The following is a 27,667-nucleotide window of genomic DNA, read 5'->3' on the forward strand; positions in this document are numbered from 1 at the left end:
CGACAAAGACGTCGCCTCTTGGAAAGTAAAATGAAATGAGCTCGTGAGCCATTTATCATTCTTGCTGCCGGATCCTGAAGAGACGCTTCACGTCTGGCAGACAGAGCCGATGCTTTGGAGGGAAGAGATGTCTTGTCGTCTCTCCGCTCAGAACGCTCCTCGTGTTTCCTCCATTATGTCCTGCTAATGCTCACTGGATCGATACTCGGCCGGGCCCGTGGGAAACAGGCCATCGGCATCAGGTTCATATCGCTACGAGCCTCAGTGACGTCCTGACTTCTCCTCGTCTGTTGAAACGGGCCGAATAAACAGTTTCGGAACTTTCCAGACTTGCAAGATCTCCAGCAATGAATCCTTTGAAGAAATGAACAGAAAACATCCCAAAACGATCAGAGGAAGAATCCGAGTGGTGTTCTGTTTGCTGTTCAGTACTTGTGTTTCTGAATGATTCCTCATTCAGTGAGTCAGGGCAGTGGTGGGGTCGTCTCGTTCAGAGGTCACGAGGTTCAAGCTGTGGTTCTGGGTGTGACGCCGGGTCCCCCGCTATGTCTTTAGCGTCCGCGCGGTGCCAGATACAGTCTGTAACGTAACCTGATGTCAGATGTTCAGGAATAAGCGTGAGCATGGATCTGCTGTGAAGGCTTTAGCTCCACATTCCCTCCGTCACTCATTCGTCTACCAGCAGCGGCGTGAAAGTCCCGAGTGGAATCGGAGCTGCTGCGGCTCGGCGCCAGAAACAAGCGAGCCGAACGCTAAGATTAGCACGAAGCCCCACATGGAAGCCTATCCAACCCTCACGGCCAGTACCACTGACACCGAGGCCGGTATCAGGTCCGGTGCTGCAGCCCGGCGAGTGTTACGTGACGTCCGGCGACGTCACCGGGCGCCGGCGACGTGGCGTCTGGGTGGAGGCGGCTTGCAGTGATGCAGAAACTCCCTGCATCGTCTGCACGGGGAGTTTAAATTACACTGACATATATAAAGAACTGTATCAGCGCTCGGCTTCGGCGAGTAGCTGAAGGTTGGTACTCGTCCTCGTCCTTAAAAAAAAAAAAAAAAAAAAGGTGGTATTGGTGCTTCCTGCATGACTGGCGTCCCGCCGAACCCTCTGAGCTAATATTAGAGCTGCACCGGTTGGCAGGGGTTTAATTACCTGGATGCTTTGACTCATAAAAGCTGCTGCACGTGTGTGTGTGTGTGTGTGTGTGTGTGTGTGTGTGTGTTTATCGAGTCATCCACACTGGCTGCAGTGTTTTCGTGTTTTTCCCCGCCGTCCTCCACCTGCAGCTCCGTCCGTCATCGTTGCTCACAGACAGCATCAGCTGACGACGACAAACGACCTCAGAGGTCAAACTGGCTCTTTTTATCGAGTCTGAGGTGTAAAAGGCATCACTGAGATGAACGTCACATCAGGATGTATTAAAACAAGTTGACTTTAAAAGAGATAAGTGTAGATCCAGCTTCCAGAAGTACAAAGAACACACAGTTGCTCCATTTGAACAGTTTCTTTAATTCCTCAACATCAGGATGGTGAAATATGCTTTCAGGTGAATTTGGTCAAAATTGTGCTGAAACATAAATAATTGTGATTCTGAAGACGGTTAAAATACATCTGAATGTTAAGAATTGTCCTGTTTTCATGGGTTTCACGAGCTGGAAGCCCAAATTATGCAAAAATAAACAAATGAATACATGAAATCATTTAAATTGTGAGTTTTGAATCTATGTGAAGGTTTAACTTTTTGAATGGAATTATGGAAACAAAGTTTCCCACAATATTCTACTTTTGGAAAGGTGCTGTATATGTATAACAGACATGTGGGCAAATAATTAATGACTGAATTTAACAATATGAAGATTAATATGATGACTGTTTATTTGCAAACGTTAGCTAAATTAATTACTTGTATAATCAGTAGCAACTGAATTAATATTACAGTAAATTTTCAGGGAAATGTGGTAAACTGAACATAAAATAAAGTAGTTGAATTGGCTACTTATTAAAAAATAAACGTATTGAACTGTCGATGTCGCTCAATTAAAGTGAACCTGAAATAGCAGTTAAACAGGTTACGTTGAGATGAGACTAACTGATAAGACTAACAGAGTTTTAACTAAAGGACGCAGAATATTAACACATAAAGACAAAGGTAGAACTTATAAAAACGGATATATGATGTGGTTTTTTGTGTTTGTTTGTAGAAAAACGAATTGGCTTTCAGTTGATGAGAAGAAGACCCAGAGAATGTAATCAGCTGAGGCTAAATGCTTCACATCATTTAGCTCATTAATAAATGAGTGTTGAAATCAGAGACACTACAGAAACACTTGATCTTCATCTTCCCTGGATGCACTTGTGCTACTTCCTCATTTCATGAAAACATAACGAAGCAGAGCTGCTCCTGGATCAGCCGTAGTGAGTCCAGACCGGGCGGATTGACGATCCGGATCCGGTCGTGGATCTGAGTCCGATCATCCGGTTCCCGTGCTGCAGCTTCCCTGCAGTAAATCTGGGCGTGTGTGACAGGTGGCGAGCGCTAATGGTTTGTTTCTATTGTAACTCCTGGCACAGCGGCGGTGGCGGCGCTCTCTCGCGCCTCAAGCGTTGCCAAGTTGGACGGCAGTCAGGAAAACCGGGCGCTGAAGGACGGAGAGACTGCAGCGCCCAGGATTTCACATGAGGAGGAAGATACGAGCAGCACGGAGCAGATCGCTGCATAAATCAGCTCCGATCAACACTTCAGACGCATTCTGCATCATTTCACACCGAGGCGGGGTGGGGGGGGTCTTCTCTGGTCCAGTTTAGTCCTCTCTGGTTCTGGTCTATGTTTCCCATCTGGATTAGATTTATCAGTGCAGGTGGGTACTTTCATTGAGATTGAGGCTTCTTTACCAACAGACTGAACTAAATATTTTCAGTAATTAACATATTCACGTCAAACTTACTGTTTTTGTTTTAAACAAGTCATTTGATGTCATTGATGGTCATTGATCTACTTCAGGATAAACTGCTTTGGTTCAGCACACGTCCAGCTGCCTCTTTCAACAGCCGTTACTCTTAATATGAAAGTATTGGAGGAGGAGAACCTCAGGGCTCCTCTCTAGGACCACTTCTGTTTTCTACCTTTATTTAGGGACTTGTCTGAATTGGTTTTCTGACTTTTAATGACATTTACATGCTGATGAGATTATAATTTATGCCCTTGATGCTGATAAATCCATAGCAAAATGACTTTACCTCCCCTCTGGAGAACCTCAGAGCTCCTGTCATGGACCACTTCAGTTGTCCTGTTTTGTGAGGCTTTCTTCCAGTAGTTGGTGTGTCGTGGTTTTTCATGGTTATTAAAAGGTTTGGTCATGAAAAGTCGTTTGGCTGAAAAGCTGCTGGATGAGTCAGACAGACATCTCCAGCCGTGTCTTGATGAGCTCTTCGACGCGTTAACGTTGGGATTATGGAGGAAATGTGTGAACGTTGAACAGCCTGCATGTGTTTTCTGGCAGACGGAGGGGGTTGTGTTGGATCTGTGGTCTTTCTGTAACTCTACACCCCTTCAGCGTGGCTGCTTTCCAGCTCACACACGTGACTCCTCTTCCTCACTCTTCCTCTTTTCCTATCCATCTCTGAGACTCTTTCCGTCTTCATCCTGCTTCATCTCTCTTCTTCCCTTCCTGTCTCTCTCCTCCGATGAGTTAATGGATCTGAAGGGTGCAAATTAAGTTCAGGCTCATCATCCGGCTGCAGGATCGATCCGGACCTGTGTGGTCTCTCAGACTTCCTCTCACATGGTGACAAATCACATCTCCTGATGATCTCCGAGGACAGTCTCTGTTAATAACCCGTCTGGATGTTGGAGAGTCTCTGTGTTCGGTGTACCATACCATCAAAACTGCAGTTTGAGATTTTCAGAGCATGAATTCATCGTGGTTCAGTCTTTTGTGACATGTAGATATCGTAATATTGAAGAAATTTTAATATATTGACATCTACAAGTATAGATATATCGCTATAGATACGTATATGGCTGCTAGCATTAGCCCCCATTGTAACCAATGGCTAGATTTCCAGCGGATCTAGAGCGCCAAATAAAATGCATCCAGTGGAAATGCAGCCGTTTATTTCAATGCAGCCAATGCTAGTAGCCATATCTATAGCAGCTCCTGCTGCGTGATGTAATTTTCCGCAGTGTATCCGTTCCGGATCCGTAGCGCAGCTTTTGTAAAGTGGTTCTTTACTTCAAGTGAGTTTATAAAGCAGACAGTGGTGGACGGTGTAAAATCCACCCCAAGCCACAGCTGGTTGGTTTAATTTGATCTCATTCATTTAAATTATTAATCAGTGATTGGTGGAATCTCCACTAAGCCCCACCTCCTCGCGGCTCTTTCAGGGTGTTTTACTGTTTTTTTGACTTGCAATCAACTCGAAAGTGAAATGAAATCCTGATGAGTTCAGAGAAAACGTGATTATCTTTTATTAAGGAGAGTCCTTTAAGTGCCTTTAAAGTGATTACAGCTGACCCATAAAACTTTTTTCAACATGCACAATACACACGATGCGCAATCTGTTACGTTTCCATGCACTTTCATGTTCAGCAGATTTACAAACATCTGTTAAATTCCAAAAGATTATACGGTTACCTAGTTAAAGAGATCGTTGTCAGTCCTAACAGTTTCATAGCTGGTGGCCACGGTGTGGAAGTTAGAGGCACAAAAAGGAAAGAAGAATTACAAAAAAAGTCAACAAACTGCTTTATTTTTGAAATTCTACTGATTCCACGTGATATAAAGACAAATCCGACTGACCCCAACTGTAAGAAGAATAAAATGTCTTCAGTAAATACAATAACCCTCAGTGTGGTTCTTCCATAGAAACCAGCTGTTGTTTTTAACCGAAATCAAAAATCAAAGCATCACATTGTTCAGCGGTTGTGAAGTGGAGGGCTAAAATTAGCCAGCGTGGTGCAAACCCCGTCTCTCTCTGTTTCCTCCTCTCTTTAGCACCCAGGAGCCACGGCGTCTTTCTCACACCTGTTTCAGACAGCGGCCCCCGGTGAGCCGCCGGCAGCTGGACAAAGGCCTCCGCTGTGGGAAGAGTAACTCCGAGGTGTGAGAAACGGAGAGGCAGTGAAAGAGACAGAAACAAGGGAGGGAACGCACTTTCACTGCATTTCAAACACTTATCCGCTATTAGCGGCAGTGAAAGAGGGATAATGAATGAAGAGGCGGAGGAGGGAGGCTCACGGACGGGTAACGCTGGGCTCCACGGCTTTGAAACGGGGGCAGAGGCATCGTTTGGGGTCAGAGGAGGGGAAGTTTGCGCCAGCGGCCTGCCAACTTACTCACAAGTTCTCTTTGTTCCGTCAACTCCACTTCTCGACGTGCGCGTTGTCCCCCACCGCGACCATAAGGCCGCTCCAATCTGTCGCTGCTGGCAGCGGAGCGGAGTTCGCCGTCCTCGATCGAGTGACTTTCCCTCGAACACGGGACTTCTGTTGTCTGCGGCATTATTGGCGCGTAAAGTCGTTCTGCATGAGCGCCGGACGGCCCGGCGACAATTGGGTGGAATTCAGTTGAGCCCATTTGAGACGCTGCCGGGGGATTTACGTCCACGGAGAGAAAGAAAGGGGCTCCAACACAGGATTTAAACCACTGAATAACAGAGAGATTCCAGAGACATCGAGCATCGCCTCCGTCCAGGAGTCGATGTTTCAATCATCAGTGAACTATAAGCCTTGTTCATACGACAACGATTTCTAGTGAAAAGGCAAAACTTTCATTTTCTTTTGGGCGTCTGCTTACATGATAACGGTCGTTAATGAAAACCCAACTAAACAAACTAAAACTCAGTTAATCTGCTTTTCAGCATCTCGTTTTAAGACAATGGAAAATACAGTCGTTTCTTAAAAATGACAATGTATAGATGTTAGTAAGTCAGTACCGTGCTGGCGTCTGACGTCGTTAGGATCGTTCTGGCACAACGTCGAGGGTACTTCAGTTTGCATCAGTGCTGTACACAAAAACGCAGAAACGAGGTGTTTTCATTGTTGTATTTTTTTAATGGCTTGAACTTCGTTAATTTTACACGCACAAAAAAAAAATACACAGTTGTCAACTTCATGAACTTATGACCAATATTCCTGAATTTTTGGCCACTCTCAAGCACATGCAGAAGTGTGCCTCCATCCTTCTGACATGTCTAATAATCTGGGGTGTCTGCTAGTCTGTAGAGTGTCCTGTATATTCTATGTAAGATCTTAAATTGAACTGATGTAGTTCTTAGTTCCATAAACCTTTTCTTCACATTTTTGAGAATTGTGTTCCACTCCTCCTCTGTAAAGCTGAGGTTTAAATCTGTTTCTGAATGTCTTAAGAGACATTCCACTGGGATCAACGAGATCTCAACCTGGTCCAAATGATTAGCTAGTATTGTATGATATAAAACATTTTGGTCAATAGTTGGTCTTTGGGTCTTTGTCCTTCAAAATCAGAGTAATAATTGCCTCTGAGAACGAAGACAGCAACATTTTTCTCTGAAATGATTCATTGTACATGCTCAGAAGTGAGGGAGCCGATTCGTGGTTGATTTCCAAAACTCGGACATGAAGCCATCTAAACCGGAAGCCTTAAGGGTCAATGTTTTTTGACTCTCACTGTCTCTTCAATAGTAATGGATGAGTCAAGATCCTTATGTTCAGCATCCTTAAGTTGATCCTCAGTTACCCTGGGGCATTTTGTAAGCTTGTTTGAATTTATTAAGGAAGAATCCCTTTTAAAGTTTGAATCTGTAATCTCAATTTGTTTTTCTAAATAGACAAGTTGAGTAATGCACTCTGTCTTTTTAAAGGAGGATTGCTGGATAATGTGACCGTCAGATATGCCTTCAAATGCTTCCCATGCGACCCCAGCAGAGGGCGCAATGAGAACGTTGGTCTCAATGTACAGTTTAATTTATGACCTGAGAGACTGAAAACTTCATCCAGCAAAAAGACTCGAGTTTAATCCCCATGTCGGCGCCCTGACAGTAGTATTAAATGCAATCAGTGGAGATAAATTTGGCTATGGTCTGATTGGTTGGGTTGGTGGAGAAAGTAAAAGTAGCGAGGTGGCTAGTGCTAATCCAGCTAACCAGGAGGCCTGCCTTTCCAGGGAAGATCCCAAGACCGCGGATGAAGCGGGTTGGACCGTATCCAGTGAGGTAGCAAAGGAACTGGCTGAACTCTCAGCTCTCTTTGTGGGAAAACTCTTACAGTCATGAGAACATTTGTTTGTGTCTTGCAGATGTGTTTGGAGAGTTTTGGGACAACTTGAGAAGAAGTTAGTTGATTTAGGGGACAACCCAATTGTTTTTGGGGAGGTGATTTTAATGAGGTAAAGGACGTAAGATTAGACCGAAGCTTCTCTAAAGCTCATTCTGCACTTAAAGGAATGTCTGAGGCTTGAGACCTTATTTGGCGGTTGCATAAACCATCAGAGAGGGATTTTACCTTTTACTCTTCTCCACATGGGTCTTTTTCAAGAATAGATTTTTGTTTTCATGTGAAACGTCGCGTGAACGTTGACAGGATCGGCTGAATGTTACATGCTTCCTTGTTATTAAGCTCCCAGGAGGCCGTTTGCACCACTGCTGCATCAGTGTCACATTGTTCCCAAAATGAATCCTGATCAGGGTGAGATAATCAGATTCACCGTCACATTTCGACCTGAGGATCCTCCTAATCAATGACCGAACACAGAGCGTTGAGGTGTGTGTGCCTGAAGCACTTTCACCAGGTCTTATCAGCGATGAGTCACACCATCGCAGTTAATGCGGGACAGTTTCCTGTTTCCTCTCCCGTCCTCTCGGTGATGCCGTATCTTCGCTGGCACATCCCTCAAAGCCGACACAAATCCGTTTGCAGCGGATACTTTTGGCCAAATCTAAATCGCGGAGAAATGTAGGGACGGTACAAAGTGCTGATGTATCAGAACTCCTCGTCACCCGTTACGTTCACTGCTAAGCATGATTTATTTTGCATATTTTTACTAAAAATAAAGTTCCACCGAGCTCTGGAGACGCTTTAGAAGAACCCAGGGAAAGTAGCAGTGGCTTACCAGAGGCGGGCTGGAAAAGCTTGTTCTAATCTGACACCTATTATGTTTTAAAGCGTCCTTAAACCCAGAGGGCACATTAAACTCCTCTGCTTCCCTCGTCCTGAAGTTGATGTCTGAAAGAAAACACCGTACTTTATAAGTCTTACTGCTCATTTGTCTCTTGACCTTCACTAAATTATCTTCCCAAAATATTATTATTAGACTGTTTTCCCATTTGGTTGATTTGGTTTGTCTTCAAGTGTCTCACTTGTAGACACTTTGGTTGTAGTTTGATTTTAAAAACAGAACTTTGTTTCTTGAACTGAAAACCAAGAGAAGTCATTTAATCAAGAGAGGTGATTATGTTGACTTAGCATTAGGCTAACCCCTTTAGCTCCCTGATTCAGCAAAATAAGATGGAAAACAGGCCGACTTTGTCATTAGATGTGCTTCAGTATTCATTTGAAAGTTATTTATTGGCCACGACTGGCAGGCACTCACAGTGTTGAACCATAGAAATGTTTCTGTTGCCATCTTTCAGAGAATGAAGCTAAACTTCGATCAGCTCAAAAACGCAGGAGTCTGCTGGTTTCCTCTGAAGTCATTTGAATACAGGCTTAATAGCAGCAGGTCTTTTCCTTTCATTCACAGGTATGAGGAGTAGGAAGCTGTTGAAGACGTCCCACGGGCATGTTTGTCCTCTTCGGCCGGCGTGTCTCTGCTCCGCACACACACACTCTGGGAGGCAGAAGAAAGACCTTCTAAAAATAAACTGATATCCACCACCAGCACAAACAGAAAATCCAAACCAACAGAAAAAGGAGATAAAAAGGGAGGAAAAGGAAGCGTTTTCTCTCCCTCTCTCACCCGTCTGGCTCTTCCTCTGCTCCAATTCAGTTTCTCTGTCCTCATTACGAGAGGAGGTCATGTCCCAGTCTGGAAAAGTCCTTCATCTGTATGTGGAAGTGAGGTCTGCCCCAGATCAGAATGGAGGGAAGGCTGCGTTCAGGGAGGGTGACGAAAGCCTTGCTGAAGGGCATTCGGTTAAGGAGAGTCCCGCAGAACTCCTCTCGCAGCTAGCGAGCCAGACGAAGGCCTCGGCACCTCAGCAGCAGGTTCAGGACTGCCCGCACAGCCAGTCGCCTTCTCGACACAACGTCAGCTTCCAGCTCAAACAGGCCGGTGGTTCCCCGACGGGCGGCAGGCGCTGGAATTCCCCGCTCCACTCCTCTCCCTCGTTCAGGAAGGCTCCTCAGGAGGCCGGCGATGGCAAGCGGTCCGTGGTCACGTTCAGTTACATCGAGAAGTCCAACGTGAAGACGTTGGAGAGTCCGCGCAACTCCTTAGTCGAGAGACGAGTCAGAGAGGAACGATCCACTCCCTCCCACTTTCGAAAGCGCCTCAGCGATCCCGTTTGGCTCGGGAGTCCAGATTCATCGTGCAGCTCCAGTCCCAAGCTGACTTTCAGATCCCCGGGAAGCCACCAGCAGACGTTCTCCCCCGGCCTTCGACAGCCTCACTTGGACCCCATCGGGCGGGCAGCTACCCAAAGGGCTGTGGAGGAGTTCGGCTCACCGTTACTGAGGATTAAACTGGCTCACGCACTCGAGCAGGCCTCCTCTTCCTCATGCTACAGCCGACAGACACGCTGTCAGTCCTGGGCCGGGTCTCCTGTTCAGCGTCAGAACATTTACATTAACCCCAAAGACCACTACACAGATCGGAACCAGGCTGCTTGTGGGCTGCAGCGGAGCCCAGCGTCCGAACAGCCGTCCTCCAGACAGTCTTCTCACTTTAGACCCAGACCTTGCGCTGAATCTGAGAGTCCTCTGCACTGTTCAGGAGGGGGCAAAACCATGGCAGGGCAAAACACTGACGGGGTCTGCAACAGCAGCGCCTCACCGCAGGGAGCAGCACTACAGCTTGGCAATAACGGAGTCGAAGGTTTGAACCAGTTGAGTGACAGCAAGTCTTCGTCTCCAGCTCAGAGCCCGGAAGTGGCCCACCGGCTCGCCAAAGAGGCCACCAAAATAAATTCCATTTTCACAGAGGCGAAGAGGCCCTCGTTGCACAATGCTTTAGGCGAGCTTGGAAGCAGCTCACACTCTGGAGACTCGGCTCCAAATGCACAACAGTCTAAGCAGACGCTTAAGATGAACATCCCTTTAAATGACCAAAACACGCCAGCACCCGACAACACAGACCCTCACCAGCCTGAACACTCCATCACGCAGCCACTTGAAACAAACTCTCATACAAACTGCGACGCACAGCAGAAGGACATTAATCAGAGGACGATTCTGTCAGCGACTCAGAGTTCCCCCGCCCTGCCGTCACGTGTCCTTCGTCCCACTCATCCTCCCACAGAGTTCGGTTCTCCCTTGAGGGACCCCAGGCTGTTTCAGACAGACATTCGAGCGCCAGACACCCCCACCCTGCACCGCCGCCAGCCCCCGCAGTACACCGGCGACTCCTGGTCCCCGACCCTGGACCGGAAGGCTGACCTGGGTGGTTTTGAGAAAGGGGACTGCACTGAGCTTGCTCGAAGGCTTTTTATCAATCAGAGTGTTGAGGAGGCACCGGTGAGCTGGACGTCCCGGCAGCAGTGGGGGAACCAACCAGACTCAACACCCAAACCTGAAACTCAGCCGGAGTCCAACAGCGACCAGACCCCTGCCTGTCGATCCAGCCAGCGCCACAGAGCGCTCAGCCCCACCGCCCAGCAGAAACGGGCCGAACAGCGGAGGAGAGAGATCCTCCTCCTGGGACCGGTGGTTCTGGACTCCGCCGACGAGGACGACGGCTGCGAGGAGGAGGACCAGGGGTACGACGTGGAGGGGTACGGCTCCAGGAGGGCAGACGAGCCTCCGGAGGCGGAGCACAACGGAGCGATGGGAGGAGGCTCGTCCTCACGGAGCTCCAGCGGCGTCACCGGCAGTTTGGGGGACCGGGACTGCGTGTCCCCCGAGTCCAGCCAGTCCAGTCACCAGAGCAATGAGACGGGCGCCGCCACCTCAGGAATACAGGTAGGAACCAGGTGACTGCTATTATAGGAATCAGTTATTGTTGCACTTTGGAGATATTTTATCATTTTTGTTGTTGAAGTCAAACTTAGTTAATGGAGTAATTTGGAGAACGTCCTCTCTTTATGCCAATTTTCTGAACTGTGTGACTCTTCCTTCAGTGCTGCAGTGCAGATTCAGTTTGCCTCGGTGTGTTTCTTGCAGACGGACAGCGGATGCGCGGCCCCCGTGCCTTCACTGCACTGTCAAAAGATTGCTCGTGCTAAGTGGGAGTTTTTGTTCGGGACCCCTGCGGAGGAGGCAGCGAGTCGAGGGGAGAAAAGTGAGAGCACATCTATTTCAATCACTCTGCTTCACATCAGCTTTCACGTTTTATCGCAGAGGACGTCTCAAATCTTCCTGAAGGAAGTTCAGTACCATAGACTGTGAATACTCGGTCCTTTCTTATGATTTCGGCCTACATATAGAAATGCAAAGTAGTCATGAATTGTAAAATATGTAGGTTATTTTTTCACAGTGCTTTTTTAACAGTCCTAAATTAAAGCTGATAAAAAAAGATGAAAAACAATAAGAGAGCTAGTGTTGTGAACGACAGAGGCTACTGTGGAGTCTCTGCTTTGATGAAAATGAAATGATGAAAACATAATTACAATAATTACATCTTCCTTCACTATTATCCCAATTATAGAGCATCTTCCTCTCTCGAACATGCAGATTATAGAGCATCTCCTTCCCACATGGTTCAGCTGATGTCTCATAAAAGCTACAATAAAACAGTGAACAATGTAAAACGGGACATGGAAGGAGAAAGCTGGGTTAAATTTCATTTGCAGTAATATGTTTAGTAACTCTGCAGGTCAGTAAGCAATTAATGACTGTTATTTCTCTTGCCGCTCCCATTTGTTCCCTCTATAGACTCTCTGGAGGCCTCCACAGCGCCCCCCAGTGGTAACTCCAGCGAGTCCCCCACCCCGACGCCACCGTCCTCCCTCCCCCTGCTGTCAGCCAATCACGAGGTGCAGCATGTGGAGGTGGAGCTGGTGACCCCTCCCCCGGCCGTCGTCGGGGCGTCCCCCAAAACCGGCATCATCCGCCGCACGCTGAAGTACTCGGAGACGGACCTGGACGCCGTCCCGCTGCGCTGCTACCGAGAGACGGACATCGACGAGGTGCTGCTGGCCGAGCAGGACGACGCTGACTCCGCCTTCGGGAGCAACCGCAGCGTGCAGGGCAACTCCGGGACGGGCAGCAGCCCTCTGGGGGGGCTGGCCTATGGCGGGGCGGAGGGGGAGGAGGAGGGGGAGGACAGGAGTGGAGGGAAGGAGGGGGAGGAGGAGGAGGAGGAAGAGGAAGAAATGGTGAGCTGGGCGAGTGTGCGGATGCAAGGAGACAGCAGGAAGCAGCAGTTCGCCGCTCAGGAGGAGCCCGAGGTGTTCGGACACCTGCTGAAGAGGTACACACAACAAGCGAGTCAACAAACGCAACAAAGGAGTTTTATGCAATGATGGAGATGCAAAATCTGTATATCCATCTGTCATTAACTTAAGAAAACAATGCATGTGAAAGCATCTTAATGCACACCAACAAACACTTGATATTTACTTTTCATTGTAAAACCTGTTGAACATCCTCATGGTTCTCCCAGGAAATAATTCCAAAGTGTCGCCTGTTTGAACCATATATCTATATTTCATTTTAAGCTGCTGTCAAGTGTGCTTCGCCCAGTCCGATTCACGTTAAATAAATAAATTGATATTCGCAATTCAGGTAGTTTCCCCCTGTAACATTGTTGTGATTAGAAATGACATTTAAACTTCAGCATTGAGCCGAGCAGCAATGTTCGCAGCTGCAGCATGTTACACTACTTTCTAAAAACATATTCAAATGCGCCGTATGAGCGCATTAAAATGAAAACCCCTCCCTCCGCTTCCCCGTTGCCATGGCGACTCGTCAAAACGGGGCTCGATTTCATGTTGTCTTTCAAGTAGTGGCGCACGCACTTAACTCCTCAGACTTGAACGAATTCAGATCAGCTTTCCTGGAAGTGAAAAGTCAGATTCCTGTCTGAGACCAGATGGACTCACAGCTCAGGGTCTGTTGTTGAAACGGACTTCAGGCGTCTCGCTCTTTGAACGGTCTTGGTTTTGATTCCCTCCCTGCTCAGACCGACGGAGACGTTCTTCGACAACCACAACCCGGCGCTGAAGTCGCCCCTGCTGGTCTCCGGCCCGCGCCTCGCCGCCGAGGACACCTTCAGCCGCCACTTTGAGAGCATCATGGAGTCGCACCGGGCCAAGGGGACATCCTACAACAGCCTGGACAGCGAGGAGCTGCTGACTTCCAGTACGCAGACCGTGCTGACCTTTGACCTCCCCACGCTCACCCCCGCCATCCACGGGCCGGTGTGTCAGAGCGCCAGGCACATCGTGCAGCTCAGCTTCGCCCCGCTGGCTCACGACGAGCGGCCCAGCCTCTCCGACTCCATCTTCACCGTCACCGGGGACTCGGACGCCACCCGGGCACCGTCCAGCGAGCGGCTGAGCAGCGGCTCGGAAGACACGCCGCCTCGGGGACGAAATTACACACAGCTGGGGAGCAGCTGGTACAGCAACCCCTCCTTCTCCCTACCCAGGTGAGCTGACGCCAGGTAGACGGCGGGATAGTATATAATACCTCTAATGACCTGTGGGGGCAGTGTTTAATACAGGGCTTAAAGGGATACTTCAACATTTTGGCAAATTGGCCCATTCAGCGCAATTCCTTAGTCATTTCGAACAGCATACTTATCTTTTTTTGTGAGGGCGAGCTCTTGTTTATCCAGAGGTGAGTCGAGGGGGTTTTCGGGACGGACACAATGGAAGTGGATGGTATTTTTGTTCCCCCCCGTCAAACTCATCAAATACACAATCCAGCAACCCCAAAACACTTTGGTGGACATGTTATAATCCGCACATTCACTACGCTGTGAAATATTAATGCAAAATTACGAGATTGAGTTGTTTTTGCGAAGATTGCTGAGACGGAACTGCTTACTAAACATGGCGTCTGGGCGTAGTGATTTCAAAAGAAAAAGTAGTTCCCAGTGTTTGCTTCAATGTCGTAATGCTACAATATAATTTGTCGGTGTTTCACAGCGTAGTGAATGTGCGGATTATAACGTGTCCACCAAAGTGTTTTGGGGTTGTTGGATTGTGTATTTGATGAGTTTGACGAGGGGGAGCAAAAATACCGTCCACTTCCATTACGTCCGCCGTGAAGCCCTCCTCGACTCAGCTCTGGATAAACAACAGCTCGCCCTCACAAAAAACAGTAAGAATGCTGTTCGAAATGACTAAGGAATTGCACTAAATGGGCCAATTTGCCAAAATGTTGAAGTATCCCTTTAAAGGGGGGAAAAAAAATACAAGTGGGTTTTGATAAACCCAGACATGGCAGACACCTTGTTCCAGAGCACCTTAAATACTGCCACTCAAATTATCCAAACCGCCTCTGTTGAGGGCGACAATGGCTCAGGATGTTCATTAAACATTATTTTAATGACAATTTCTATTCTCTTTACAAACAGCACCAAAAATCTTGACCATTTGTTGTGCTTCTGATTTGGCAGAGCGCTCAGCACAACAATGAAGCTGCTTTTGGGTGCTGCCTTCTTTAAACTCATGTTTAAAGAATATCATTTGGCCCCAATGATATTCTTTAAACATGAGTTTAAAGAATGTTTATGAAGAGCTCCAAGTTTAGTCGTCTAAACTTGGGGCTCAATCAAATGAATTTTTTTGCTTTAACCCATGATTTAATACCTCTGATGGCCTGTGGGGGCAGTGTTGACCATTACAGCTCATCTGTGACTAGGAAACCATGTCACTTGGAAGAGAACAGAGAAAGTGATCAGTCGGTCGAAATAAATCTGTCCTCAGCTGGAAATCGAGACGATGGAGGCTCAAGTTGTTCCTCAGTTTAGAAACATCTCCATGAGCAAAGTTCAAAACAAACGGCGGCAAATGATCAAAGATTGAGTTAGGGATCGACCGATGATCGGCGCCAATATTCGGCATTTTTACGCATATCGGCATCGGCCTTTTTGTAATCCAACGGCCGATAAATGGTCAATCTGAAATGGGATTGTTTTGGCTCAGATTCATCTGCATCTCTGTCTAGAGTCGCTCCTCTGACTCCGGCATTGTCCCGCCTACAGCACCATCTGGTTGGTTACACTCAGAGCCGACAGGACGAACAGCCAATCAGCACAGTCCCTGCAGAGCTGTGGATATGTGCTTAGTAGAAAGTAGTAAAGAAGCTTTGTCAGTGAAACAAAGCTCTGGAGAGAAAAGATTTGTCTCCTGATTGGCAGATTAATCAAGTAAAGGCTGAATTCAGCTTTCAACACGGACAAGACGCCGTAAAATACTGTAAATCACAGCATGCATTATGAAAACAAGTCCCACGAGCCTAATGCTAACTTGAATGGGAAAGCCCATTGACATGGTAATAGTTAGCACAATAGTCATAGAACTTGGTGGAACAAATTAAACTGAGCAACATTTCACTGACGAAATACAAAACACACACACTAATTATTTCAATATTAACAGGCAAATATTTACCCCACTTAGAAAAAGATGAACAATAATGAAAGACTCTGAAAACTTCTGCCATTAGCCTACAAAACGTAATCAGGGACTAGCTAGGGAAGCCTGAGATTATTTGCACTATTCAAAATTTTGACACCAATATTTTTAATCTCACTGCAAATAAATATCGGCTGTTAATATCAGTTATCGGTCTCCTCGACTACTGATAATCTGTATGGGCCCTAAAAAAAACCCATATCAGTCTATCTCTGGTTTGATTCTGTTCCATGGATGTTTGGATGAGAAGCTTTGTCCCTCATGGAACCAACATCATGCGCTGCCCTCTGGTGGTGTATTGATGAACAACCACCAAGTGCAGGAGTTGACATGTATAAAAGAAGCACGTTTGAGTCTTTACTCACAAATTCAACCAGACTTCAGTTTAAAGTCATCTCTAACCACTGGCATAATACAAAGGAAGGAATGGAAACAGATCCAGAGTCAGTCTTTTAAAAGGGTTATTGATCTGTGTTGGAGTTGTGTTGGTGGAAGTCAGAGGAACATGATGCAGGACAGAAAACAACAAGCTTCAAATTTCAGCGAAAAAAAACAGAAATCCAGACCGGAAGAAGAAAGAGAAAATAAATAATACACTCGGAGGTGAGACGCCTGAAGGAAAACATTTACTCATTCCAATTTTATTCAGTCTGAAAACAGTACTTTCTGTTTTACTGTTTCTCCAACATTACGTAACATCAACAACACCAGCAGCACGGTAGCTGGAGACGCTGCGTCGAGCTGTAAAGGTGTGTGTGACCCTGATGGAGCTGCAGAACAAAAAATCTGCTTCTGCCTCAAAGGAGGAGGAGTTTTTACAACCTGCTGCAGCGTCAAGGTGCTCCGAAATCTGCTGAGTGGCATCGAGGTGCAGCTTTCTGGATGAGCCACAGCAGTGCGGCGCATCGATGGGATTAAAGGAACAATCAAGTTTACTGTGACGCAAAGCCACAGCTTGAGCTGAAACACAACCACAAACAAGAACCTGTGAAACATTCATGAGAAAGAACTGAGGCACCTCGAGCCACTAGAGGATGAAACATGACCCGGGTGAAAGTTTAGGAAAGACGATGCACCATCAGAGGTCATTGATTAACTGGGGTCAAGGTCAAATGTAACCCGCTCTCTGAGGCTCTTTGGCTCTTTTATCGTTTGACTCGCTGCTCAGTCGACCTGTTTGCAGTGGATAAATACTTTACAGCTCCAGTTCCTGCGGGTAACTCAGCATTAATGCAGCGTAGACGTTCTCTCCTCTCCTCTCAGAGGTCAGAACCTTGTTCATGGAGTCAGACTCCAGATGAATCTCCGTCTGTGCAGCTCTCCTTCACCGAGCAGTGCTGCAGTGCTATTAGAAGGCTGGAAGTGAAGGTCGCGCCAAGGCTGCCTGCCTGTGGTCCCTCTGCTGTCTGCCCGTGTGTGTGTGTGTGTGTGTGTGTGTGTGTGTGTGTGTGTGTGTGTGTGTGTGTGTGTTTGTGTTTACATCCATCTGTACATCATTTATTTGCATGCATGCCTTCCTTTACCGTCGGTGTTTTTGATTTTTGGGCAGGTGCGTAAATGAAGTGCGTCCTCTGTGTGTGTGTGTGTGTGTGTATGTGCAGGAGTGTGTGTGTGTTTGTGTGTGTGTGTGTGTGCTGAAGGCATGTTGTGCAGAAACAGATGGCTGCTGCTGCTGCAGCAAGAGACTCACCTTGACTGTTGAATTCCAAAGACACTTTTTTTTCCGATCCTGGACAGACTCATCTGCATTTCATTAGTTTCTCTCCTTCGTCTCGACTCTGGACGCTTCCTGTTGAAGGAGCGTCGCAGCTCGTGAGCTCTGTGGCTCCTGAGGGTCGCTGTGACGGAGGGATCAGCTGAAGTGTGTTTCAGTGACTTTGTGAGCGTCACCTTAACTTCATGTGACAGCACTGCAGAGGTGGAGCGGCTGCTGGCTGCTGCGTTGGCCACCGGGTGGCAGCAGAGGACCGGGATCACAGTGCAGAGAGCTGCTGGAGGGGGTCAGCACTCCACTGTGTCTAAAACTCAACACTGATGTATTTTAGCTGAATCATGCAAAAATTCCACAAACAAACCTGGAGTCACTTTTCTGGTTTGTTTTTCGCTTTCTGATAAAAAGTCCGACGTTTGCTCTGCGTTGAGCTCGTTGATCTTTCCTGAATCCGAGGAATCCAGGAGCGAGAGCCAGAGCTGCAAAGCCTTCCGAAGGGCTTGTCCATACTTTGATAAAAGTTGGAATTTCAACCCCCCCTCCCCGCCTATTCCAGCCCCCTCCTCCTTCGCTTCCCCTCCCTTTTCAGACTTTCTGAACATCAGACAGTGGCTCTTTGTGCGGAGCTGCTCAACGGACTGAGAGGCAGCTCCTTTATGCCCGGGCGCCGTTAAAACCCGGGGCCGACGCCGGGAACTCTCTCAGGACCTCTGGGCTTTGTGCTGGCTCTGGAGGCGGCGGCGCCAACAGGTGGCGGAGCCCCGGACTGCAGCGCCTCTCCTGCAGGCCCACATGAGGCGTCAGCAGACTCCTTCCTCTGCCTCCGGGCAGATACACGGCGTCAACCCGACACCTCACAGCACCAGAAACAAGGTGGACGGCTACTCAACAATCAACGCTCTGGATGAGCGAAGGAGCGAGAGGGAGAGAGGAATGAATGGAGGGCAGGCGGGGGAGGGAAGGGAGGCCGGCTTGAAGAGAAGACGCGAGCCAAGTCTCATGCCGGTGCTTCCAATCCAAGGTCAGCAGGGGACGGGGAGAGTTTACACAGTGGAGCAGGGAGGGAAAAAAGAGAGGGAGGAGTGAAAAGAGGAGGGAGAAACAACAGCAAACAGACCAGAAAGAGGCGCAGCAGGACAAACAGCTCCTCCGCTGACTGGTGGGGGGGGGGGATCAGATGACAGCAAACAGAGCCGGAGTGAGAAAGTGGAGGGAAAAGAGTCCATGAAGCCTCAGACGGCGCCGCCAGCAGCGCAGCGCAGAGCAGAGCAGCGGCCGGGCGGGCGGGCCAGGTGGGCGCCATGCCGTCAGGTTACGAGGCGAGAGGGAGGAGGGGAGGGCCGGGCCGGGGGAGCGGCCGGAGGCGAGGCGGCGGCGGCGGCGGCCTGGCCGGGAACTCGCCGCCGGTCTTCTGCTGTCACGCCTCGCCTGCAGCCGGAGATGAGAAGCGTGTGGCGAACAGGAGGCCGTATCACAGGTACGTCCTGCAGAACGCGCCTCACCCCTCGGTCTCACCTGTGGGTCACAGAGACACTAATCTGAGGTCTGAGTCCGTCGTTTGAATCTCATTCAGACAGTAACAGTGACGGTGGCCCGTCAGATTACCTTCAGATGGAAATCGAACCATCAACCTCTGGACGGGGAGACATCCTGCCGTGCGAACCGAGTCTCAGCTCCTTCAGGAATCCTCTGACTCCCTCCTCAAGTTTTGTTTTGCACTTGTGGAGCTTCGTCCTTGAAGTTTTACTCAGTTTTTTTTTCTTTTACTGGAATCTGCTCCTGTGGCTCCGTCCGCTCTTAAACACACACACACACACACACACACACACACACACTTATTTGATTTAATTTTATCTAAATATGCTGGATGGTTTTCAGGCTGCGGACTGTTGTGGAGCGCTAGTGATGAGCCATAACATTATGACCACCGGCGGGTGGAGTGAATAACGGTCATTATCTTCAGAGCGCTGATTCAGCGGCACGCCGGGCGGCAGCCGGACGTTTAGTCGACTTCAGACGCAGAGAAACGGATCCGTGTCTGTGGATTTTAGAGAGGTGAAGAGCAGACCGGGTGGAAGCGTCTCCAGACCTGCAGTGAGTCGCTGCTGCTTCAGGGAATAACGTCCTGCCGGGGAAGCAGGTGTCAGCTGGAGACACACAACATCAACAGGAATCATCATGAGAAGAAACCCCGTTGATTTTGGCTTTGAGGAGTTTGCATGTTCTACCTGCGATTGCATGTGTTATTTGGTGATTGCCTTTCTCTTTCTATCCAGGTGTGAAATAAGATGCTTAAATTCCGATCCCAGAATCTTGGAGGTTTCAGAGGTTTTGCTCGTCTGAACTGGATCATGATTTGAAAAAGCTTAATGAGGAGGTGATACAGAGAAGGAAAAGGTTTTAAAGTGCATTAGTAAATGGGAAAAGATTCTCTGGTTGATGTTTGAACATCTTTAATATCTTTGCTTTTTGATCACCAATCAGTTTAGATTCAAATATCAGTGACTGAACAGGATATAATATATTCAGGTTAATTCACTTAAATCATTTCTTGGTATTAGTTTAGTTAAGTCTGGTTGATAACTGTCTCAATACTTACATGTTAAGTAACATACAATTACACCAACAATTTATCAATATATAAGCAACACTAAGGAACTTTCAGTTTTCGTTGATTTTGGCGGCGCCAGTGGACAAAAGCGGTAGTGTTTCGCCTGAAGGAATACTACAGTTCCCATGAGGCCTAGCGCGTGGCGTCGTAAAATGCTGCTCCCGGTGGCGTGCTGTCGGACTGAACTCGCCTTCATTTGTTTCCAGTGGCTGTGTGAAGGACGGATAACGACAAGGTAATGAATCTAATGGTGGCTAAACAATGTTATATCATGATGCTGAAAATAAACGTTTAACTTTGGTAAACGTAACTTTGTTTTTGTACCGCTTTTCCCACCTCGGAGACCACAGACATGTCGCATGGCGTAAAGCGGTTCGCATATTTGGAGTGTTTTAGTGTGCAGGGTTCCTACCACCCTCCTCACAGCTGCTCAGTCCAAGTGAAAGCAATACTGTCGCCCTCAGGCCGTGACAGAGGGGTCATTCAACTAGTTGTAAGTCGATGTATCGTCACAAAAGATATTAAAATGTTTTATTAAGATTGAAAAGTTTTCAAGTGTCACTTTAAAATAACAAATTCATAACTATATGGGAATGTCAGAGTGTAGGTGTTTATTAAGAACAAGAAGTTTCAATTAGGTTAGGGTCTGGGTAAGGGGCGAGGAAGTACATTATGTTAATGAATGTCTTCACAACTGGAGAAGTACAAATGTTTGTGTGTGTGTGTGTGTGTGTGTGTGCGTGTGTGTGTGAGTGTGAGTAGAAGACAGACTGGTCGAGAACGCTCCTTGCTGCTGGGTTGTTGTCTTGTTTTTATTTTTGGCGTATTCCCCGAATAAACAGATCTGAACCGTATACACACACACATACACACACACACACGCAGGTTGCCGGTACCTTTGTATATTTACAATCTGTGCACAAACTGAGTCCCACCTGGAAAGCGTGTGTCCTGCGGTCCTGAGTGAGTCAGTCATTCAGCTGCTCAGCTGATCGGTCTCAGCTTCGCTCTGATGGCAGATGAACAGGTTTCTGCTCTGCAGCCTCCAGATGGAGATTCTACTGTTATTATTTCTGTCACTCTCACGGTCTTCTGTCGTCCCTATTTTTTGCTGCCCTTCTGAATTATTGACCAGTTTCTGTCAGTTGTCTGCACCTTCCTCTTTCCAGACTGGAATCATGAAGTGTTTCATGCCACACAGCTGCTCCTTCTTCCCCGTGTCTTTCGTTCTTCCCGCCGTCTCCAACCTGTGGCGTTGTGTCCCTCCAGCAGGGAGAAGGCTCGTCTGGCCACCGACTCGGAGCTGGACCAGGACCTGAGCGACCGCCTGGGTCTGGGCAGCAGCGACACCCTCACCAACGGCAGCCACCGCGCCGACGTGGCGGCCGCCAAGCGTCTGGCCAAGCGCCTCTTCAACCTGGACGGGTTCAGGAAGTCCGACGTGGCGAGACACCTCAGCAAGAAGTGAGTCCGGAGGAACCGTGGCCCATGGCAGTGAACCACAGACCTCCTCCCATTTGAAATTCACATTATTCATTTCTGTTTTTGTTATTTTTACTGTTTTACTAAAACTGTGTTTTAGTATCATTAGCATTAGCCTGTAGCAGTCAGAGCTGTAATTGGCTTCATTGTTCCCATTTAAAGGTTCAATTCGCCTTTTAAAAGGGACTGACTGATGTAATTTCCACTAAAATCCAGATTATAGAGCATCAACTGAGGTAACTTCAGTGGGTATGTGATACTGTTTAAAGCAGAAGTTACTCTAAAAACTATCGATACACGTTTAATCTGCTGTAACTGTTGACGTCACTTGAATACGTCTTGCTGTGTTAATAAGTGAAGCTTCACAGCTCTCCTCGCCATGTTGTCATTTTGCGCTCCTAGAAGGAGCTCCTCTGTTTCATGTGATGTTTAATTAATGCGTGTTCATCTTTCATTACATTCAGTCTCCGTTACATTTCTTCCTTGATGTTCCTATAAAGTGTAACCTAGATCTGCATCTTCCAGCAGCTCGTCGCTGCTGTCAGCCGCCGCTGCGCTGATGAGACAGAATCTGGGATTAAAGGGTTTCCTCACTTTCTGACAGATGCACCCTGGGAAATCTCCCTCTTTCTTCTCCTCTCTCTTGTTTTTTTTTTTTTTTTTTTTCCTTCCTCGCCTCCGGTCTGCGGCTCCAGCTGACAGCGGAAAGCAGTCACTCACACTGGATTGTCTGACATCTCCCCCCTCCTCTCAGCTCCTCTCATGTCTGTCTGTCTGCAGTAACGACTTCAGCCGCATGGTTGCAGAGGAGTACCTCAGCTTCTTCAATTTCTCCAGCCTCGCTCTCGATCAAGCCCTGCGGTGAGAAAAACACACTTTTACCTGCTGTGTTAAAACTTCCACTTTATCTTAAAACTTTAACTTCAGTTTTTGGCTTCTTCCTTTTTTTTTTCTTTGCTTTGATTCCCTCAAGCATCTCTTTTGATGCTTAATTTCCTTATTTTTTTATTGGTCATCACCGCCCTCTGGTGGTCATGCTTGGAATTACATATAACATATAAATCTCCCTCTTTTTTCCCTCCAAATTTGCTTATACTGCACATGCTTCACCATTCTTTGAAAATATCAACCCTGTTACTAATATGAAGCAGCTGATGTGTTTTAATCGATGGATGATCAATATGTGGCCTGGAGGAAATTTTCAATCCGCAGTCAAAGCAGAAATACGATTGAGTACAAATCCTCCTGGAACATTAAAGAACCATTAAATCAATCAAGAAGTATTCAGACAGTTTTAATTTTTAATGCAGTTTGAGAAAATGATCACACGAAGAAAGAGAGAAGAAAAGAAGAGAATAAATGTAAATACCAGAGGAAGATGAGGTGAAAGCGTTCAAATCTTAATCTAAGAATATCGGATTTAAAATAAGTTTAATAATAAGACAACTGCACGTAAAATCGTGGAATCACAAAGACTACTCCATAAATCATTTAAAACATGGATTGAAGCTATATCAAAAATGATCAATAGAACAAGACATGGAGCAGGAAAAAAATCCTGAATGTCGATTCGTCGTCCTGAACACTAGATAGCGCTAATTCCCTGTGAATCCGCTCAACATTTGACACCACAGAAGAAGAACAAGGGGTCGTTCAGTTTTGCTAACTGAGCACAGAGATGCTAAAATCTCTGGCTGTATTCATGAGTTCAGGCTGAAAGCGTCTCTTGAAGCTGAAGCTGATGAGAATACTGTGTTCGCTGACTGAACACAGGCACACACACCCCCTGAACACACACACAATGAACACACTGACTTTTGTCCAGCTCTGCTTTACATTTTTATGTCTTACTTTTATGTCTTATATATACAAATTAAACAAAGAATTTAATCAAGTTAGGATGTGTTGGAATGTTTCAGTATGGTTTTGTGTAATTCTGCTTTAATCAGTTTGGAGGGAACATGATTTCTTTTTAAAATTTAAAAATGTTATTCATGCATTCATCCATACACTGAAGTGGAAGTGAAAACCAGAGCTGAATCCTAAACTCAGTCATAAATAAATGCACTTTAATCTTCTCTTCTGATGGCGAGAGATGCTGGTCGATGAAACTCTAAATCTCTAAACAGTGTGTGTGTGTGTGTGTGTGTGTGTGTGTGTGTGTTGCTGCAGGACGTTCCTGCGGCAGTTCGCTCTGATGGGGGAGACGCAGGAGAGGGAGCGGGTGCTGTCACACTTCTCCAGACGATACCTGGACTGCAACCCCAAAGTCGCCCCCTCCGAGGGTGAGACGGCCACACACACCCCAACGACACCGTAGTTTATTTTACTTTATCAACGCAGTGTGCCACAGGCCTCCACTGGGGGGCGCTAAGGAGGTTCAGGGCTAGCAGGACCTCATTTCTTTTCCCAGCAGGGAAGAAATCATCTTTATTAAAATGACTAAATGCAGGATAAAACTATCAGTGATTTCAGGAAAACGTGTGGACTCATGAATTTGCTGGAAGGCTAATGGAGAGAATCAAAATCGTGAAATTAGAAGTGTCTTAATGTGGTTTGCTTTCTTTTCTTCCGTAGACGCGGTTCACACGCTCACCTGCGCCCTCATGCTGCTGAACACTGATCTGCACGGCCAGGTGAGTCGGACTGGAGGACTGCGTGGAGGAAAAGACGGGGAATCGGGTGGAGGATCGGCTTTATGCTCAGCGGGAGAAATCGGGGAAAATGGAATCATTTTGTTAGTTTTGGAGACGATTCCCTGATTGATTTCCAGACCCTCAAAGCTTGATTCCATTTCATGGCAGAAGGAAGACGACACTGGAATCTGAATCAGAAAAGTCTCATCTCTGTGTATCAGTTTATATTAGTTCATTTTATTAACCCTTCGTTATCCAGTCTCTGTATTTATTAACAGCATTTCTTCACTTTATCTTGGTAAATTTTAGAAAATGCTTGAAAATAGGAAATAATCATCATGTTAATGAAATGAGTTAAATTAAAAGAGGCTATTTTTCTATTATTTCTCATTATAGCATAAAGAGCTCAGTGTTTATTGAACCTGATTGAAGTGGTTATCGAATCAAAGTGATCAGCCGTGCTCGTGGGAGTCCAGAAAGTCGATTTGTGTGGTTATATTGTGAATAACATGTTTTAATCTTGGAAACCAATACATTTTTTTTAATTATATTATTTTAATAGTTTAAGCCTAATAGTTTAGGCCATTTTTAAAGTGGGGAAAAGCACATTTAGAAATATTTTAAAACTAGAAATGATGATCAAACTTTTAATGATACCAAAAACAAAACATCTTTTCAAGGTGAACGATGGAGCCAATAACTCCAGTTTGCATCAGGCTGATAAATGTGTGAAGGAGGCGGCTGTTTTGTTTGCGTTTGTGTGAAATAATGTGAATTAATGGGAGGCCTCTCTGACCGCAGAACGTCGGGAAGAGGATGTCCTGCACGCAGTTCATCGGCAACCTGGAGGGACTGAACGAGGGCCAAGACTTTCCCAGAGACCAGCTCAAAGTAAGCGACTCTGCTTTTAGTTAGGAGATGAGGGGCTTGTTCAGACTGAGACCAGATGTGGACCCCGATCCGGACGGGTTCTGGGCCTCCTGACCCGGTCTGTGCCGGTTCTAACGCCGGCGCCGCTGATGGAGTTTCGTCTGCTCAGAGTCCGTCAGAGTCCGTCGCCGCGGGGCCCCAGTCAGTTCAGCTCCTTGTTTTTCGCAGTGCGTGAGGGAGAGAGGTAACGATGGGAATGAGCTGCGAAATGGAAGCTGCGCCGGGTATCGGGGGCAGATGATATCAGCGTGCGGCCGCGAGCGAGCGAGCGCAGACGGAGACAAAACGAGTCGTGCATTAGTGGTTTCATTTCTGCTGCTATAAATCCAGGATCAGTCTTTCTTTAATCCTGCCCTCTACTCTCCTTTGTTCTCCTCCTTTCTGCTCCTGCAGCCCGGAGCGAAGCTCTCTGCTCTCGTCCTCGGACTCCCTAAATGTTCCTCTGCTCTCGCTCCACTCCCTCCTTATCTCTGCTCTTGTTCAGTCGGCTGCGCTTTAATCTGCTGCCACCTTTATCTTCTCTCTTTCACCTCCAACGCAGGGCCGATCTAGTTTCTCCTCCGAGCTCCTGACCTGCCAGCGCTGCGTCTGTCCTCCCCTGTCTTGTCTTGTCCTGTCCTGTCGCAGCTGTAACAGTATGGCCACAGACACAACAGTCAGACTGAACTGAAACAACCAAATCTGTTTAAACCACAGTTCGAGAGTTGTTTGAAACATCACTAAAAAGCTATTTAAATCATCTGATCTGTCAGTAATAGTATGTGATGCATTTATTTCTCAAAGTTTCACTTACAGCTAACGTCTTGAGTCAGACGGCAATAAATTTCCTCTTATTGATCGCTGTATAATGAAGTGAAGTTTAATCCACAAACAGCCTCCAGCTTTTCTTCCTCCGCTCCTTCTTTTGACGTTATCGCTCCATCACTTTCTGCAATGAAATGACCTCCTTCCTCTTCTCCTCCTCCACCTACTCCATCCATGTAGCCCTCATTTCCTCCATTCATTTTCTGTTTCCCATTTCCCCTCTCGTGCCTGGTGTCTGTGTTTGTACGAGCTGTAAGCACATTAGCAGAGAGCCAGAGAGATCGCTCACAGTCCCTCACAGCTCGCTTTCTCCTCTACGCTCCAGTTTTGCCTCGATTTTTGTCGTCTTGTCAATAGTCTGATGGTCTGCCTGCTCAAGATTTTACTCAGTAATTCAGTAAAAGCTCATTTTAAAGAGTTAAAGCGTGAATAGAAGCCGAAGGTTAAACAGTGTAAAGCATATAGGGTCAGACAGCTCCATACCAGCCTCAACCAGCTCCAAACCACCTTAGACCAGCTCTAACGCAGCTCCAGATAGCTCCAACCAGCCCAAACCAGCCTCAACCAACTCCAGATCACCTTAAACCAGCCCCAAACAAGATTCAACTAGTTCCAAACGATCTTAGACCAGCTCTAACGCAGCTCCAACCAGCCCAAACCAACCTCAACCAGCCCCAAACCACCTTAGATCAACTCCAAACCACCTTAGACCAGCTCCAAATCATTTTAGGCTAATACCAAATGGCCCCAATCAGCTGTAAATAGTCCAAAAAAAAAGCCCCAAACCAGCTCCAAACAGTTCCAAATACCCCAGATACTAGCTCCAATGAGCCCAAAGCAGCCCAAAATCAGCTCCAAACAGCTGTTAAACTCAAACTGCCCCAAACCGGCACCAAACTGCCCCCAAGCTGCCCCCTAACAGTTTCAATCTGACACACGATTTAACATTTTAACTGGTTAACATGACAAAGAAGACATTGTGATTTCTAATAACAGAAGATGTGGACAGAATGAAGGACCAGGTGGTCTTGATCCGTCCATAGAGGTATCGTCCTCGGCGCTACACCCTCCTCTTGAACAACACATTTAGGTAGTTTTGTATAAGTAGGTTTTTTTCAACCTGCCATATAATCTGTTTTGTCTTTTCTGACATTTGAACTCTCAAAAAAGTTCAAGAAGAAAAAAGTAGACGACTAAAGAACAACAAATGCTGATCAAAAACACTGCTTTTGTCTGTAAAGTTGAATTTTTTTTAGGTAAAATTTGTTTGAAATAATTCTTTTAAAAAAAGATCTGAAATAGATCAAAGTCAGTTCTATAAGTTTATTTTGGGAGATTGAATTCTATGGAATGAAACAGATTTAATCTGAGGGTTGGAGCAGTTTCACTCAGATTACTGCACCAGTGAAAGGAGCTGTGTTTTCATCCCAGCAGTCGTTGGAGTGTGTGCGAGTGGGAGAGAGGCTCAGTCGGAGGGGCAGCCGGACCCCCGAGTCCTGCCACCAAAACAGAAATCATCTGCCTGCTGGACCGGAAAATAAAGAGCAGGGCTCTACGTCCCCATGACGGCGGTCTCCAGCTGACTCCCTCAGGTCGACCAGGCCCTCCTCCATCCCTCCTCCATCCATCCTCCATCCCTCCTCCATCCTCATCCCTCCTCTCCTCTTCTATCCTTCCTCCTCTCCTCTTCTTTTATCTGTCACTCTCTCGGTTTTCTGCCTCTTGCCAGTTTATTCCCCCCAACTCGTCCCCCTCTCTCCCTCTCTCCCCCTCTC

At 47.0% G+C, this 27,667-nt stretch overlaps 1 protein-coding gene across 3 annotated transcripts in view; it reads left to right on the forward strand.

Moving 5' to 3' along the window:
- Nucleotides 1-27,667, forward strand: part of LOC115393514 (PH and SEC7 domain-containing protein 1-like) — a 62,394-nt gene that overhangs the window by 4,354 nt on the left and 30,373 nt on the right. The window contains exons 2-10 of one of the 3 annotated variants that reach the window (XM_030098527.1): nt 8,926-11,093; nt 11,295-11,412; nt 12,006-12,543; nt 13,255-13,722; nt 21,310-21,504; nt 22,303-22,383; nt 23,695-23,807; nt 24,100-24,158; nt 24,960-25,049. In XM_030098527.1, the coding sequence (XP_029954387.1) occupies nt 8,994-11,093; nt 11,295-11,412; nt 12,006-12,543; nt 13,255-13,722; nt 21,310-21,504; nt 22,303-22,383; nt 23,695-23,807; nt 24,100-24,158; nt 24,960-25,049 (3,762 nt within the window). In that variant the 5' untranslated portion in view covers nt 8,926-8,993. Of the gene's footprint in view, nt 1-8,925; nt 11,094-11,294; nt 11,413-12,005; nt 12,544-13,254; nt 13,723-18,808; nt 18,907-21,309; nt 21,505-22,302; nt 22,384-23,694; nt 23,808-24,099; nt 24,159-24,959; nt 25,050-27,667 lie in introns of those variants that run through there. The other 2 variants (XM_030098528.1, XM_030098529.1) reach the window with 2 other exon arrangements.

Source organism: Salarias fasciatus, chromosome 8 (genome assembly GCF_902148845.1).
Source record: "Salarias fasciatus chromosome 8, fSalaFa1.1, whole genome shotgun sequence".
NCBI lineage: Eukaryota > Metazoa > Chordata > Actinopteri > Blenniiformes > Blenniidae > Salarias > Salarias fasciatus.